Source organism: Melopsittacus undulatus, chromosome 1, assembly GCF_012275295.1.
Source record: "Melopsittacus undulatus isolate bMelUnd1 chromosome 1, bMelUnd1.mat.Z, whole genome shotgun sequence".
NCBI lineage: Eukaryota > Metazoa > Chordata > Aves > Psittaciformes > Psittaculidae > Melopsittacus > Melopsittacus undulatus.
The window spans coordinates 75,204,928-75,223,155 of NC_047527.1; the positions used below are offsets into that span (position 1 = coordinate 75,204,928).

Below are 18,228 nucleotides of genomic sequence, written 5' to 3' on the forward strand. Positions count from 1 at the left end.
TTCTCAGTGTGAATGTCTAGCGCAAGGATGAAGTAGGTGCATCTCCTTCAGAGAGGAAGGTCCTGGTGAACGACACAAGTCCACAGCAACTTAGAACTCCACTGAGCATCTGGAGGATATCCTAGAAGTCTGTGCATGGTTCTCCAAGTTCCAATCATACATTTATTTATTGCCATGACTACATTAAAAAAAAATCCTAAAGGAGATTTTCATGCATTTCATTAACTTCACTGCGAGTTATTAAAAAGAAAAAAAAAGAAAGCAAAATAATTCCAAAATGAAAAGATAATCAAAATACCTCTACACCCAGAATCAATGTTCGATGTAAGTTTTGTAGCTGGTTCGACTGTAGAAATGAATGTTGAAGTCCCCAGTAAAACACAATTATTCTGTCATCCTTTATTTTTACTTTTTTCTTAAACACTAGCTTTAGGGAAGAGACATATTTAACATGTTCACTTAAGAAAATAATTGATGCACCTTTCAAATTCCACATGTTGATTTGACATAAAATTGAAACCAGATCCTCCGTTATAACATTTATGTATGGAAGAATGCAACAGGTACATTGGTTCATTCTGCTTCCTCTTCTGCAGCACCTGTTACTGCAAATGTCTAGTGGACCTCTAAGACATGTGACTTACTGGACTCAGCAACAAAAATACCCTGACTTTTTGATGATTAAATAAACGTGCTTGATGTGTGAAGCCAATAGTGTTCAACTAAATGGAGTTGCTAACTTTTCTTTCTTAAGATGGGTTTCCACATGAAGTTTCCTATCAAGCTGACACACCAAAAAAGACTGCAGTACTAAAATCACAACATTGCAAAATTAGAGCAGAAACAAAGTCAAAATTAATATCATAAAGCCTTGATATCATAAACCTTGACAAATCTGATGTACCAGCACATGAAAAACTATCCAAGCATTCTTACTGAACATTTTCTTCCTATCCATTACATATTTATATGTAATAAGCCAGATAGAAAGGAATTTTGGCAGCTGTCAAATGTTTGTTTTACTATGTAACACCATGAAACTGTTCTCCAAATGGTGAAAGAGGTACAACATTTTTCTAGTCTCATCTTCTTTATTTAGACGGCAAGCAAACTAAAAGCTATCATCTAGGAGATAAATCTTATAACATCATCTTGAAGTTTATTAACTAATATGAATGAGCAACTGGGCTTAGCTTTCCAAAGATATGCACACATGAACACACACACAAAAGAAAAGCTTTTCATTTAGCAAGTTGAATGTAAGCCCTGATACAAGGATATTTATCACTGAAAAGTAACAACATTCAAGTCAATGAATCTTTATTCAAGATAAAATTAAGCACACAACAGTGAGATGGGAACACTAAATATTTGTCATTATTTTTGAATTAATGAAAGGCAACACTTGAACCTTATTCACCAAACTTTATATCACTCTAAGATTTAACATTCATAAGCCTATTGTAGAGGTTTATTGAGAACAGTTTTCTAAAAATACTATAAGGGAGTCAATGCCTTAGAAAATATATTTTTAGAAGTGATCTGTTGTACAGCTAAGTACATATTGATATTTATACTTAAAAACAGAAAGGAACCCTTAGAAAACTTTTTTTTTACATTACTTGACATCACACAGAAGTGCTACCCCACGCAGTACCCAATGCTCTGGAGGCTGAAGTGTTTTTAGATCCACAGCAGCAATGTAATTCATATCTGTTCTAATGGTCTTTTTGTAGACTGGACATGAATAAAGACGTGGATCTTTTGAAGCTAAAAAGACAGAAAAGACATAAAACCCAATGAAATTAGGTTGAAAAGACAGAGCCCTAATGGACTAGGCATAAGGCAAATGTAAATTTGAACTAATTCTCTGATACAGAGATTACAGATTTTAAATATATAAATGTTGATCTTCTCAATCTAGGACGCATATTGTCAATGGAAGACTGAATGTAAACATGATTTTTTTCAGAAGTGGCAGAGAACAGCTCATCTGCAATAGGTTTAAAAGGTTGTTAACACCATTAGGAACAGAAGGTAGAGACCTTTCTAAATATTAGGTGAAAAAAATGCCTATTATTAAGGGAGATAGAAAGCTTATTTTATATGAAAGACTTATAAGTTGCCCCCATTGAAAAAGATTCCCTATGTATACAATGAACAGCAACAGCCTTACAAATCCCCAAAGCTCAAAAGTCTTCCATGCAATTGAATAAAAAGTTGTATTAGATTCTATCAAAATAAAACCCTTTACAATACAGTTACTTACTGTTATTCTCTGCATATATCCTTATAACAGGCATCATCTCAAACAGCACCTTGGGCTTAGATTCAGTCAGTCTCATGTTTCTTCTGTCCCAGCCAGCTCCTTCCAAATACAGCCCATACACATAGACACCTTCTGAAGGAGGACTTGTGATATCATCCTTCATCCATTTAGTGACTTCATTGCACAGCACTACACTGTCAAGAGCCCATCCTTTGTTAGCCCTTGTTATTTCCTGACCAAAATGGATGAAATTACAAAGGTTACATTTTTACATGAACCATTTTTCCACAGAATTTACCAGAAAACAAACAACAAAACACAAAACAAAACAAAAAAACACAAAACCCACCACACTCACACACAAAAACCCAAACTTCCTATGATATCCATGTTTACGGGAGATTGACTTCTGTCTAAGCTTTTGATGGCATGGTACTACAAGAATACTTTCAGAAATGATCCACTACATTTTATTTTCAATCTTTCTATTATATGCAATATCTTAGGAACATACAAAGTAACACAAAGTCTGAATGCCAATGGTAGCTGGCTTTTGCAAATATGAAAATTTCATTTTTCATGAGGTGAGAAAACTTTAACTGGATGTGCTAAGTAAAACAGTTCCAGTGACAAAACCAAAATGTTTAATGTGCTGCATATTTTCTAGAGTTACGTTCCTCTTTCTGTACTTATATTTTCATTAACTGTATCCTTAACAATGAATAAGAGCTTGCTCAACTCCAAAGCTACATATAGAGACTGGAAAATCACCAGAGAACACTTGAAGATAAAGATGCTTAAAATTCAACACATACTTCAAACTTAGTTAGTGCACTGAACAACACTCATTTATCTTGCCCAATCCCTTGCTATCCCATACCATTAAGTTATGCCAGACCTGAGAGTTATCCCAGTCTTGTAAATGTTTTCCATGGTCTTTATTTGAAGTAATTTGAATTAATATTTTTCCCCTACTGCACTTAATTAGCTGCTCTAAAAGAACAGGAGGGTTACAGTTTGCCGTAGTTTAAGGGCAGTCAGCAACTCAGCCACACAGCCACTCCCTCACTCACCCCTTTACCTCCCCCTCCCAACTCCCTGAGGGATGGGGAGGAGAATCGAAAGAATGTAACTCCCACAGGTTGAGATAAGAGCAGTCCAGTAACTAAGGTATAACACAAACCACTGCTGCTACCACCAATAATAATGATGATAAGGGAAATAACAAGGGAAGAGAATACAACTGCTCACCACTCACCAACCAATACCCAGCCCGACCGAGCAGTGATCTAACCCTTCCGGGTAACTGCCCCCAGTTTATATACTGGCCATGAGGTGCTGTGGTATGGAGTACCCCTTTGGCTAGTTTGGGTCAGGTGTCCTGTCTCTGCTCCTCCTGGCTTCCCCTGCTCCCTGGCAAAGCATGAGACTCGGAAAGTCATTGGCCAGAGTAAACATTACTGAGCAGCAACTAAAAACATCGGTGTTATCAGTGCTGTTCCCAGGCCGAAAATCAAAACCACAGCACTGCACCAGCTACTAAGGAGAAAAATGGCTGCTACTGCTGAACCTAGGACATAGTTCAACAATTTTTCTGCTTTTTCATCTCTCTCATTTCTATTTATTTCACCACATATCAAAATCCCAGAAAGTCATTTTGGTTTTACTTGGGACATTATGCTGTCATGTACTCACATTATTTTTTTAGGGAATCAGAAAAGTTCTTCAAATTCCAGCTGTATAAGATCCTACTGCTAAACTATTTCTACAAGCTTAGGTCCAAAAGAAAATCCCAGGTTACTGCTAACTTGAAAGATCTCGTTACGTTAATCAAGACTGTATGCCTGCCATTTTAGTAGAAGTAGGTCACCAATTAGAACTTCAGTTTGAGAAAGATTACATCACCCAGACTTCAGAACAAGAGGAGAGATTTTTCTTCTCTGCAAATCTTCATTCTCTCCTTGAAATGTTAGCTTTTTCTGAGGTCCCTACTGAATATTGTTTCCCAGTTTTACACATTCCAGACAATTGTATCTAATGTCCCTCTATCCCAATCAACATAAGTATTTATTACCTTATTTACATTAAAAACTATCTCACTTATCAAATGCAACTAGCATGCTTAGCAACCAACACAATCATCAATTCAACAGAGCTATACATTAACAAATACATCAAACTTTATACTTAGCACTTATTCATAAAGTAAACTCTTTCTCACTTCATGGAGAGAAACTGAACCAGCTACTGAACTGCGGAAATGTAATTTAAGACTAATTCTAAATAGCTTTTCTGGCAAGTCTCCAGACAGATAAATATTGAACACAGAACAAAAGGAAGAGAAAAAAGGAAAACAAATTCATGAGCTAAGCAACTCTTCTCAGGAATATCTCAGTGGTAACATTAGACATTACTTCTCCAGTCTATTGTAATAATGTTGTAAGGTAGCCCTTCATACACAAAGCTTGGTCAAAGTAGGAAATACATTTTAATATATTGGTCATTTATATACAGAAAAATGTATGGATATTTCACTCAGGAAATACTAGGTAGCTATGCAGTTATGTATCTTCCCTGCTAACATGGTGGAGCCATGTGTATAACAGCTTTTATCACAATATTTATTTTTGTTTTTTAAAGTATATAAAAGAATAAGTAGAGTGAGACTTGAAACACAATTTACCTGTCTCATTGCAGTTAAAAATCCTTGAGGATTAAAAAACCCCGCCATCCAGAAGCAGTTTGGTCGGCTTTCAAAAATCCACTTGTAAAACTGGTGGTTTCTTTCTAGAAGCTCAGTAAACCAGAAACCAAGAGTACTGGAAGCCCAAGATGCCTAAAAATCGTAAACAAGATATTCATTTTTTAGTTTTATTCAAAAGTTTAAAAACACCAAATTAATCTCAAGAAAGGGTAATTCTTCACATGGTAGTAAACATCAATCTTAACAAAGCATATTTAAAGTTAATTTTTCATATCTCATCTTTTAACCAGATAAATCCTGCATCCCATTGAAACCTGAAACAACTTCTTCCTTTGTTCAAATTCATGCCTACCACTGCATTTAGACATGCTTAATGCTTCGTGTGGTAACTGCCCATTTAATGATGTTTTTGCAAAATTAGATACCTGTGTAAACTAAGAAGAAATACTATATACATGTCTTTCCAAAGCCAAGGTCAATGCATCAAAATAACAAGCTTTCTGCCAAAACTATTCTGCTTTTTCTGGAAAAACCAGGTAAGGAAAATTGAGCTTAGACTATGTGAAAATTTGTGACTTTTTCTCTTTGAATAGTTGTATCACACTTGTGCTGTGAAGCATCTGCTTTGGTCTAGGTTTCTGTACCATTTTATTTTGTCAATAAAAGCAAAACAAGAAAACGCCAAAAAAGTCTCCCCATTTTTTTTTTCATCAGTTGATCTAGTTGTTCCATGGGGAGAGGCTGAAACAGGTGAAGGAGAGAAGGCACAGAGGAGATATTATCAATATTTGTACCTCATATGTGGAGAATTGAAGATGATAGAGCCAGACCCTTTTCAGTGATAGGAGAAGAAACAATGGACACAAGATTAAATTTGCTAATTTAATTTAAAGTTGAGGTTTTTTGGTTGCTTGCTTGCTTGGTAGTCATTTGGGTTTCTTGTTAGGATTTTTTTATTGTGAGGGTGTCCAACACTGAACAGGTTTCCCAGAGAGATTCTTGATTCTGGAGAATCCTGGCAAACCTGGTCTAAGTGACCCAGCTTTCAGAAATGGGGTTAAACTACACTATCTTGAGAGGTCCCTTCCAGCCTCTACTGCTTTCTGATTCTATGATATCTCAAAGAACAGCAACAATGTAGTTCACCAGTATAGGTGCTATTTTTTAAAATCCATCATCACATTTTAGATTATTCTCTATTCTCTAGTTTTTTATCCTGTCAACATGCAACAAGCTGTCCAAATGGGAAATACCTGCATCTCCCACATTCATTTCCATTTTTATAAATGAAAGAGAGCTTGTTTTGACTGTGTTTATTTTAGCCCAAAATCTGTTCCAGCAATTTCACAGTCCTGGTTAACACCTGTGTTTGAGAAAAGTATTTACTGTGTGGCAAGTAGTTTAATCTAACTCAACAGATTTGTTTTGTAAGGAAAAAATAATAGTGAGTTACACTTACTTTTTTCCAGCTGGCAGGAACCCTTCCATCATACATGCAATCCAAAGCATCCCTCAGATTTTCACTCATAACAATTGTCCCATCAATTGCAAGTTTTAGATCATTCAGAGTGCTTCTCACTAAGGTAATAACTCTCTGCATTTGTTCAATCTCTTGTCTCAAAAATATGTTCATAGGCTGAAATGGTCCCATGTTCTTTAGTTTCTCTTTTACCTGCAGGTAAAAAAACAAGGATCCTTCAGCAAAAGCAAAAGGCAAAGGTGGCTTTATGCCAATGCTAGGCCCCAGTACAATTTATAAGATATAATACTTTATATAAAAGTAGTAGTTAAATGGTCAGTTTGGCATCTTCCTTGAATACTCTGCAAGACAGATTTTTTCCAAGAGAGATTTATGATGCTGAGACTGGGTATGGTTTTAGACTACCTCACAATTTAGAGTGTGTATCTTTCTATGAGCTAACATTGTTTAAACAGCATGTAGGCTATACCCCATTTCAAGGATTTCAGCTTTAATTCCAACAGACAGTTCTCAAGGTTCACTTTGCACAAACCGGTAAAGAACAATTGCCACAGCCATTTTGCCTCAGCATAGTAATGCTATTTATCAGAAATGCCTAAGAACTAGCACAATTCCAGGCAGTCTTGTATTCCAATAAAACTTGCTAATTTATTTTTAATTAAAAGTGTAAAGTTAGCAAATTAACAACTGTATGGACATAACCAGAATTTTTGTATCAATATGGTCATTTGGGAAATAAGTGAAAATATTATATGTAATAGGTATTGAATCATATGCAGGGTAACAACCTTAATATTATTACTAATTATTACTAAGAACTTAGTAATATGCATAACATAAATTTGTTAGTATTTTGCTAAACAAAAGGAATTTAAATAGTTATCACCATGTGAAAAATTCAGTGCTCCCCATTTGCTTTCATTAATATAAACTGAATTTCAATTTGTCATTTCTGATCAGAGCTGATCTGCCCAAAAATAGTTCTTGTAAACTTAACAGAGCTAAGTGCTCCTACACAGTGACACTATATAATATATCTTTATTAAGCCACATATCTATTCCTGGAGATGTCAAGTAGATTTTTAGGAGCTGAACTAACAGCTACCAGGAGATTTAGCCCATCACTGAAGCAGTACCCTTCTGAGAAACTCAGCAAATTGCAATCCTTTGCAGACACCTGGTTAAGCCTTTTGGAAGGTCATAAAGCTCAGGCTTCTAGAATGACAGTAGGACAGAAACTTCATTAAGTGCAAACTTTCGGAAGACTGCTAGATAGTCAGTATTCCCTCTTCAGATAGATTAACTGACCTGTTCAGATAAAATTTATCATTATTATTCCATTTGAGGGAAGGAAGTTTACATAATACAGGGTACAGAAAACATAAAACAGGTGTAAAACATTAAGAGAGTCCATACTCATGAGCATACCATACATAAGGGAAACCTACTACTCTGCAAAAGCAGTAAAGAGAGTGTTTGATTGTACAAGTCTCCTTTCTCCTTCTCATAGCTCAGCATCCTGACAGAAGAAATTTGACATTTATAAGCCACCTAACCCTTGTATAAAGGTCCTCATGCTAACTTCCATTAAAGTCTAAGTGAAGTGGCAGAAGACTAAGGATAAGAGATTTATTTCTCCTTAAGGAGATGGCAGGCAAATTATCTAATTAATAAAACATTTTACTGCCTAGATGAGCAGACTATTCTGAGTATCTGTTAAAATACAAACATGGGTGTGAACCTCTTTGCTAATGACTCATTAGGGTGATTCACATCCATTTCCTAACAAAAGTGTTGTAAATGCTTTATTACTGACATATCTAATGTTACTTACTTTCAAGCATTTGCAAATATAATAAAACACAACAGTTCAACATCTCCTGATACAGAAAATATATCTTAACTAATTTACTAGCATTTTCTTCTTGCTTATTTGAAACTCATAACCAGCCTCACCTGGGAAGAACTATAATGTCAGCATCCTAAAAATTCTGGAGCTCTAAAGGGTAATTAAGAACTATGGAAAGACCCAGAAACAACACAAATTGTCCAAGCACTCAAACTACAGTCTTCAGAATGAGGTTGCAGAATACAGTCGACTGGAGTGTCCATGTATCTAGCCATTAGTAAATGTATTCTAACTCTAAGAAAACCCTCTCACCTTGAGAGACATTCTATCTTCAATACAAACAGATGGCAAGTTGCTCTTTCAGACAAGAAATGACTGCAAGGCAGCAGGCGTCCATTACAAATATAATTACATAAGCTGTTGTGTGTTAATATGGATCCTGAGACACTAACACTAGGCTTCAGTCAATGAAACCTGCCACTTGACAAGCTTTTCTGCATTCACTTCACAGACAAAGAAAGCAGCCTAAAAATATCTTCAGCATATAACCTGAATCCCAAAGTAATATATATGCTAAAGCTGTAATACTTTTAGAAACTCAAATACACTTGCAACATGACCTCAGTTCTCTACTGTGTCAACAACTTTAGTTAAAAGCTGGTGATGCTACCTCCCTCATAGTGCAAATGACAACTTAAGCATTAAGTGGTTTAATATTTTGAAAAAGCTCTTACAGAAGCACTTGAGTGCACATCTAGTGACTTCATCATAAATGTTAAGAGTCTGGTCAGACTTCTTTAAAATGTGGTTTTGAAGCATTGCCAGTATAAACGAATTCATACAAGCTTTTAGAAAAATAATAGTTACTTTTTTTTTTTAATCCACACAAAGCAAGATGGGGCAAATGTTTTTGACAGATTTTCATTAACTCACTTCAAATGGTACATAGTCAGCGGGAAGCTTTTCTAGCATATCATCAGCCAGTCTGGCGACAACTGCCTCTCGGGTTTCTCCTCCTCCACCAGTACTATCTTTAGGTTGAATGCTGAGGATGATGTCCAATACATCCTTGGAAAGTTTAGTTTGGTAAGTGATATCCGCATTGGGGTGCAAACCAAACACCTCTGGTGTGTCATAAGCAGGAAGGCTCTACACAGTAAAATACAAAAAGAGCATAACTAGAGATAGACTTACAAGCTAATCATTAGAAAACAAGCAAAAAAAATTCCACACAAACCCCATAGAAACAAAAACCAAACAACACGAACAAAGACAACCAACACTCACAGAAAACACATTGTAAAGTAAGAGACTAGACCTCTTCAAACAGTCTGAAGGCAAATAACTTGCTGTAATCCATTTGTCATATCACAGCCCAAATTACAGCAAGATGAACAACAAATTAAATTTTAATCTCTATGCACTATTTCAATAGTCATCTTGAACTTTCATATATTTACATCTCTTATTTCTGTGAGGTTGTACCCAATGTCTAGATTCCATTATTTGCCCTCTCTAATAAGTTTGTGCCTTCAACTATGTCTCTCAAGCAAATCATATGATAAAGGAAAGATTCCTGTCATGGAAATGATAACATTGATGACAACAGTAAGGTGTGACTAATAGATAAATAGACTATTAGAAAGCAATAAACAGTTTGTGAATAAATGTCAAAACACAGTCAGAAGAAAAGTCAAAATACAAAGACTCAAGAACTCATAAGATCCAAGTGAATTGTTGGGGGGCAGAGGAAGGGTGTGTTGGAAAGCTTTCATTTACCAACCTGTATGTACTGAAGGTGTTGATCCACCGTAGTACATTTAGGTATGTTGTAACCTTTGTAGAAGCTGAATTCCTGACTGAATGTGTTTTCATTGAACCAAACCTTTACAAAAGTATTCATGAGTCTTTTGTCATAGTCATCTGTCACACGACCACCGTATTGGATCTCACCTATCATGTAACAAACAGTACTCCAGGAGATCCCCTAAAAGCAAGCAGAAAGCATTGACTTCAGCTAATCTTCTTCTCACCCATTTACAGCTCTGTTAGTAAGAACAGCTTTCATATCAAGTCCTGCATCTCTGTCCCTTTGGGAAGAAAGTTATTTTCTTACTACTCTTTTTTCCTATAACACTCAATTCCCAAAACACCTTAAAGGATTTCTCAAAATAGAATTCATTGACAACTAATACAGGAGGCTATTCTGGCATTTGGGCAAGAGTGATACAGCTACATTCCAATCACGCTTTCAACTTCACTTAATATGCCAATCACAGAGTGATCTTCCGCAGACCTCTATATGACAACTAATCATATGACAGTGAGAAATGTAAGAGGAACCCTTATGCAATCATTTAAATCCACCTTCTATTTCTTTGTGTTGCCAAGATAGGTTGAGGAGCCAAATCTTATTATTTTTACTCACATTTAAGAAAATAGTATTTTAAATACAGTAGTCCTTTTTAGACTATTTGACTAAATTAGCATTGAAAAGAAGGTCTCTACTTCTAAGATTTATACTTCTGATGTTTTCAGGGGAGATGTGTGGGAGGGATTTTTTAAATGTACAAATTCACATAGAAATTTAACATGCACAGGATTAAAAGTCTAATTTAAGCTTGTTCTTTTACAGACATATATAGTTCAAATGTTAAATGCTTGTGGAAAGAAACAAAAGACTAATATAAAATCTTGGTTGTGTTTCAGTTATTTGGAACCATGTATATACATTCCACTCTAGAAAGACTCCTCACCTTAATCTACCTTCCCCACAAAAATATTACTTACCTTTTTGGCATTTGTGCCATCCAAGTGGTTTTGAATGAATTGCACAGTAGCATTGAAATCAGCTTGATTAAACTCATAGGGTATATTCCAACCCAGAGATCCAAACTTTCGTCTTTCTTGAACAGTGGAATGTAGAAAGGCTACAGCATACAACATTGGTTTCCATTGTACCATGTCACTGACATCTAGTAAATCCTGGCTGACACCTATTGATATTGTAAGTGGACTTTATAAGAAACACAATAAAAGTACTTTTGAAAACTACTTCAAATCAGAGTTATAACATCAGTCCTAAAGATACTCAGTTGGCTCTCTGTTTCTCCCAAAAGGAAATTATTGTCCTACAAAGTGGGCTATGCTGAAGAATGTTTATTAAATCTCTCAAATTAAAAGAGTAAACTTTAAGGTAAAACAAAACCAAAACCAAAAATCATTCAGTGATAGATTAATTCACATTAGTGTGAGCTGTCCCTGCCCATGGCAGGGGGGTTGGAACTAGATGATCTTAAGGTCCTTTCCAACCCTAACTATTCTATGATTCTATGACTAAATTGCTTTTTGCACTATTATAAAATAAAACCTTTATTTTATACAATGCTAAGATCACTTAACAGCCAACAAAGATTAATATGTTGCTTTTCTGTCAAAAGACAAAAGAAGATTAAAAATGTAAATACTGAATTGAGATAGGAAAAGGCAACACTTCAGAAAAGAAAAAGCATTTCCTGTTTTACTGTACAATTCGTTCTGGCAACAGAACTTCATCAGATCTTCTCTTCCTTTTGTCAAAACTTCTAACTCAAACCAAGGATCAAAAGGTGTCCTGGCGTCATTGTGATCAGTTCCTCATACTAGTTTACATCTAGTACCTGTGGCTACAATGTGAGCACACATTAACATCAGAGTCCAAATATGAGCAAAATTAAATTTAAATCATTACCACTTCAGCACTCACCACTGTATGTTCTCTTTAGTCCAGCTCTGAGTCCTTGTGGTGGTTCATTGGTAAATTTAATAGACATTTGAAGAAGGGTGATGGGGAACTGTGTATGAATGTCAGTTGTCATCCACAGTCGAAAGCTTTCATTGACAGTCTCTGTCTCTATTACAGTGTCCATCAACTCATCCAAAAAGTCTAGTCCAAGGTGGCAGTTTTGTAGAAGTGCCCAACCTCCCTAGTTTAAAAGAGACGAATATGAAATTATCAACACTGTTTACAATAAAAAAAAAAACACCTAAAAATCACTCTTTGTTTATGCTGTAAGTTAGGAACAAAGCAGACGCATCTAATATATAGCAAAATATGGCATGTTTAAGTGCTCATCAGAGCTGTTAAAAGAGGAAATAATCCACAGCCAACTTTGGACCACTAGCTCACCTAATCAAACTAAGGCCTTAGTCATCTGATTTCATGTACATTTTATGTACAAACAGGGACCAGTATCCATAGTAAAGGTACACACACAAATAATAAAAAACATTTTTTCTCCAAAGAAAGCTTATATGAGCTAAGATGTGGGCCATTCCTTCTGGAGGCATTGTTAGCTTGACTGGTTTTATAATCTAAATGAATGTTCTTCATTTATCCCACCTGGTCTTCTCAAGTAGTCCCTACCTTTGTGATTTCAGTACATTTAAAACATGTCTGGACATGATTACAGTGCTGATAAAAACATAAATCTTGACTTATATAAGGAAGCTCAGAAGTAGCTCCATATAGCAGGCTGCTAAACCTTGTTCCTCACAAGGGTCACAAGCTTGAAAAAGAACCAAATATACATATTTAATTACTGTATTGCTATCGATCAATAGATACCAGACTTTCTAATATGAATTATCATACTTCATATAGACATCTCTCATACCTCTTCATTAAGAGTATGTGAGACAGTGAGGGAAAGTACTGCATTTCTCTTAACAAAAGGAGCTCTTCTTCCCTGTCTTTTGAATTACTTCTCATCTAATCTGCTAATTAGCTCTCAATGTGAAGTTGTCAAATGAGAATCTGAAGCACAAATCAGAGGAAAATTGGTTATACAGACAGGAAAGAAGCTCATAACATAAGAGTGTAAGTTCAAACTCTTCACATGTGCAGGCATAGCAGTACTACCACCTGATGAGAAAAGCAAAATTAGGATATCTCAGCTTTTATCCTCATACAGGATATTTTATTCTTTAAACCTTGCATGTTTCACCTGTAAAATGCTTGCGCTGTCAGATTGTCTATCCCAACTTAAAATCCAGACTAGAGAAATTCAAAGTATTGTGCTATACAACCTTGTTTTTCTCAAGGTTATGTAACTATAAATAGCATATTTGGAATTAATTTTCTTTAACAAAACATGTTTCTGTTACTAAAAATACAAAACTAAAAAAATGCTGTGAAATACTTGCTGAAGAATATATAATATCCATGCAATCCAAGCAATTCAGCTATTTTCATCAGTCAACAAGCTAGAACATAAATTCCATTTTACATGAAAAACACTATTTTCTGCACAATATCAAGAAGTTTGTTATAGCCAATTAAATGACCATGAAAAGATAGTTCTATTGCTGAGGACATTTGCTTACACAAATAAATGCAGCATTAATTGCCAACCAAACCTATATTTCATGACAGGAATTTCGTTTCTAAGTGTTTAATACAGACATAGAAAAACATCCAGATTTTTGTTTCTTACATGTGCCATTGTCTGCTGTAGAAGTTTGCGAGCATGAATGTCTTGTCCCTGGCCCATGGAAATATAACGTGTCTCTATCTTCAGTTTTTTTCCCAGAGCAATAATTGAGTCCGTAGGATCAGAACCCATGGACAGAAAGCATATGAGAGGAGTACGTGGATCTGACTCTTCCCATGTTTTCTCCAAGTCCAATATGACTCCCTCTGCATATTTCTCCCCCATAGTGTCAATAATGTATTTTCTTGCCTATATTAAAAAAGATAAATTTACTCTGTGATGTAATCATTTAATGCTGTTTTCTTCCCAGTGTAAATACAACCAATAAATAAACTGACAGCTACTACAAATTTATATCAGAAATATAAATACGCAATGAATTTATTTTCACATGTTAATATATCATACTGAATGTGTTATTTTGAACCTTATAAGACCAGTTAAAACTTCAGAAATAATTAGTCTATTAAACATACCTGGATGCATGTTTATATATAATGCCTGTAATTACAGTATAATAAAAATAATAACTTTACTAAACCTTTTGAAAGGTTTTAATGATTTAAAGATTGTATCTCCACCAGGCAGCAAAACTTCTAACCTTAAAAATCTAGCTTTCCTTTCCAAATGCTTACGAAAAAGGGAGGAAAGCATGGAAGGCATGCTTCCAGGACCTTTCCAACCTTCATGCTTAAACAAACAATGAATTTACAGTAGTAGTGATGAAAATAACTGCTGCTAAGTAGAAGATTGAGAGGAACATATAGAAGCCATCTCTGTCATTCCTTATGTATTTCAAAAATTGTTATTGCTCCTGAGAATTAACTGAGAAATAGAAAAGGCTCTTTCAAGCAGTCTGAGATTATATTTCTTGCACTGTTTCCCACTACATTGCTTTTGTCTTAGACCAATCTTCCCATTAATAGCTCTGGGTTAGTTCTCAGTTAATGTTTGATAAAATACCAATTTTCATAAAACCATCATGAGATAGAAGTGTATCTTGCCCCCATTAACAGAACTGAGGAACTAATTTTGTATGTTCCACTTCAAACACATAGCACACATCTGAGAAATTCATCATAGAGTACCATTTAACCTTCTATTGACTCCAGTTACACTTATAATTGCCAGGACTTTCTCTGAATTTAGTTACAATATCTAAAGATTTGCCTCCATAAAATTAATACTGCACTTTTAGTGACGCATTCTGATTTCAGTAAATTTCCAACCATTGCTCTGAAACCATCAGAAATTGCATAATCCATACTTTCTTTTTTCACTGGAGAAGAACATGAAGATTAAAAATGGGCTTCTAGAAGCTGATTTTTCCTAAAAGTTGATCTAAACATTTAATAAACTTTATATTTCTGTCCTTTCTAAATAGATAACCTTAAACTAAACATTTTGAACACACCTTCGTGCAGATTTTTTAAAAATATTTTACTCCAGCCTAACAGGAAGACACTCCTATAATTTGAGTATTATCAGCAAGGGCAGTAAAAAATAACTTCTGAACTAATAAAGCAGAACTGAATAAACACATAAATTTCCAGATGAAATTCTATCTCTCCATAAAATCACTAGCTAATATTTGTTCAATACATTGCGATACTTTTGCTAACACTACCCTTAAAACTAATACATAAATTGTCTGAAAAAGATTACAGAAAATGTAATGTAAAGGTCCATTACAAAAAGGAGTTAAGGAGTTTAGCATTAAATAAAAAAGTACTGAACTGCAATCCTGTATCTGTTATTCTAATGACAATTTAATAGACTATGTTGGCTACATATATTTACCTGAGCTATAGTCCTGTCAGGACACCAAGATCTGATAAGAAGAAGATGTCTGAAGCAGTCCAGAGATTCACCATAGCCACTAGGAACCAGTTCTTCTTCAGGATTCTCACTGTCGAACCAGATTTTCCACTGTTTCTCTGCTCTGGAAATCTACAGTTATTGTAGAGTGGAATACAGTGGAGTACAGTGGAATACAGGATTGTACAGTGGAGTACAAAGCAAGAAAGAGGGAGAGGATGGGTTAAGAGTCTTTCATAAGATAATATGCATCTCATGAATCAAAATTGTAGAATGCAACAATGAACTTAAATATTCATATTCTGAAAATAAATAGCTACTACTCAGTATTTTCCATTAATGATATAATGGCACAGCAAGCTAGGTTCAGACATAGCTTTGAGAACACTAGGTATCTATTTACTCCCTACATGACTGTACAGAAAGTATTCTTCACATATATCCATTGCTCTTAATCCATTAACTATCATACACTTAAGTCTCTATTCATACACTATTCATACAAATATTGATTTTACCAAAGTGTTGAATTTACTGAACACACTTTCCCTAACTCTTACTCCATATAAACAGATAGATATTGGAACAAGCATCATAAAACATAGTGTAAGAAAGCACAGCAGGGATGGAAGACAGTCTAACAACTGGAAGGTTCAAGTTGCATTATGTGAACTGAATAATAGGAAGCTATATCCCAATTTTGAAAGTATTATATCACTATGGGGTGTGAAATGTTGCACTTTCTTCTTATTTTCAGAGGGGAGGGAGGGAAGTGTTAAATTTTTTTTGTCAATACAGGTATCTAAGAAGTTGGGGCTACAGCTGTGGATATCTGCTGCCAGTTTCATTCCGTTCTCTAAAATAAAGCAATTTCCCACTACATGCATTGACCATTACTAGACAATCACTGTGAAACGATATTCATTTCAAAAAGCTTTTACTTACTTGATCAAGAATATCTGAAAATTGTTTAAGCTTACTAAGCTCCACCAAGTTCAGCCAAGTCATGTCCAGAATCCATTTAGCTGGCTTAGGAGGACAAGCTTTCAGATCTAGGGAAGCACCACCTGCATGAAATTAAATATCTTGATAACATAATATAAATTATTCTAAGCTTTCAAGTGAAGATACACTTGCAAGCAGTGCTTGCATGCAGTTAAGACTAAAGCTGTGGACTTGTCACAATTAGCTAAGAGTCTGATATTCTTTTAAACTGTTAACATCACTTTTATGTTCTTATTTGCTTGCTTGTCCTCCTGCAGTTACCAAATAAACTCTACTCAAAGCTGTATTAGTTAATATTAAGTTCACTGCTACAAATCAGAACTGCTACACAATGTTGCTGGTCACCAGAACAAAATAATAGACATGTATTCTTTCAATTGCCTAGCTTCTCATCTACAAAAGGAAGAAGCAAGTGGCTAGGAGATAAAACTGCAGCTCACAAAAAATACATATCCTCTACTTAAAATTGCTATGTAGTTCCAACCTTTAATAAGCATCAGAAATTCTTCATGTTTCACTCTGTTTCTTTGCATATCAATCTTCAGTGTAAGTAGTAATGTGAAAAGAAATTTGTGCTCTTCATAGAGTCCTCGGGCAGCATATTTGAACACTTCATACGTCATATGTTCAATAATATTAGTAATCCTCTTGCTCGTTATAGGGCTTTTGGTAGACCTGTTGGAAGACATGCCTGCAGTTGAATGTCGCTATACATAGGTTTCATTAAAGAGAATATTATGTAAAAGACAAAAAGACATAATTTAGAACATTCAAAACATGAAAAAACTCAAACCAAGAATACCAGATAGTAAGCTAGCAACAACTTTCACATTGAAGGAGAAACAAATCAAATTCCTTTCTAATCAAGGCTTCTGCATAGCTGAAAATCAGAACAGTATATTTTTTAACTATCTAATTCTGAAGGACTGTAAGTACATTTAAAATTTCTTTGTCTTGATAACTAACAGACAAAGGCTTATAGGTATTCAAACTGACAACTCCTGTCAAGATTGTAACAAGTCACATGCTTTTTTCTGACATTAGAAACAAACCTTTGTCATACTATAAATACCTCCAGGACTGGGTAAATACAAATTCTACTTATTGTTACCTAAGTTACCTGGCTAGGGAGTGGTCAAAAAGCACCAAAAACTGCCGAAGTGAGGTCTGGTACATCACATTGACCATGCTCATCTCAGTAATAAGGAAGTACAAGATGCTACCTCGAGTTGCAACTGAAGGACAGGAAACAAAACTATGTTCAAAGTAGAAATGTGGAGCAGAAAAACTTGAACTCTTTACAAGTACAGTGAGTTTAACACTAACGTTAACTGGAGATCCTTGAGTTTCTTCATTCTTTACCGGCCAGAAAAATAATTAAAACATTTATTAATCCTCATTTATATATCAGAAAGAAAAAATCTTTTCTATAATTAATGTATACTATGTAAAGCCCAGATTGCAAATATGAACATACCTGGAGAGCATCTGCATGGTATACTGCAACATTCACATCATTAGTAGAACATATAAAAAGTACGATGGTTCAAAGTACTGTTTGAGTATCCAAACAAATTTTTCAGATTTTTACAGAGGTCATATAAAGTTCAAATGAACTATATTGATTTAACT

The 18,228-nt window shown here is 35.0% G+C and overlaps 1 protein-coding gene across 2 annotated transcripts in view; it reads right to left on the reverse strand.

The window, feature by feature from the left end:
- Nucleotides 1-1,618: 1,618 nt before the first annotated feature.
- DNAH5 (dynein axonemal heavy chain 5) overlaps nt 1,619-18,228 on the reverse strand; it is a 110,988-nt gene continuing 94,378 nt past the window's right edge. For both annotated transcript variants that reach the window (XM_005153361.4, XM_031052856.2), the window contains exons 67-79: nt 17,717-17,831; nt 17,081-17,271; nt 16,537-16,658; nt 15,574-15,723; nt 13,777-14,022; nt 12,048-12,267; nt 11,093-11,298; nt 10,086-10,289; nt 9,236-9,451; nt 6,433-6,645; nt 4,953-5,105; nt 2,270-2,501; nt 1,619-1,770 (exon numbers count right to left, since the gene is read on the reverse strand). In XM_005153361.4, coding sequence (XP_005153418.2) covers nt 1,619-1,770; nt 2,270-2,501; nt 4,953-5,105; nt 6,433-6,645; nt 9,236-9,451; nt 10,086-10,289; nt 11,093-11,298; nt 12,048-12,267; nt 13,777-14,022; nt 15,574-15,723; nt 16,537-16,658; nt 17,081-17,271; nt 17,717-17,831 — 2,420 coding nt within the window. The remainder of the gene's footprint in view (nt 1,771-2,269; nt 2,502-4,952; nt 5,106-6,432; nt 6,646-9,235; nt 9,452-10,085; nt 10,290-11,092; nt 11,299-12,047; nt 12,268-13,776; nt 14,023-15,573; nt 15,724-16,536; nt 16,659-17,080; nt 17,272-17,716; nt 17,832-18,228) is intronic.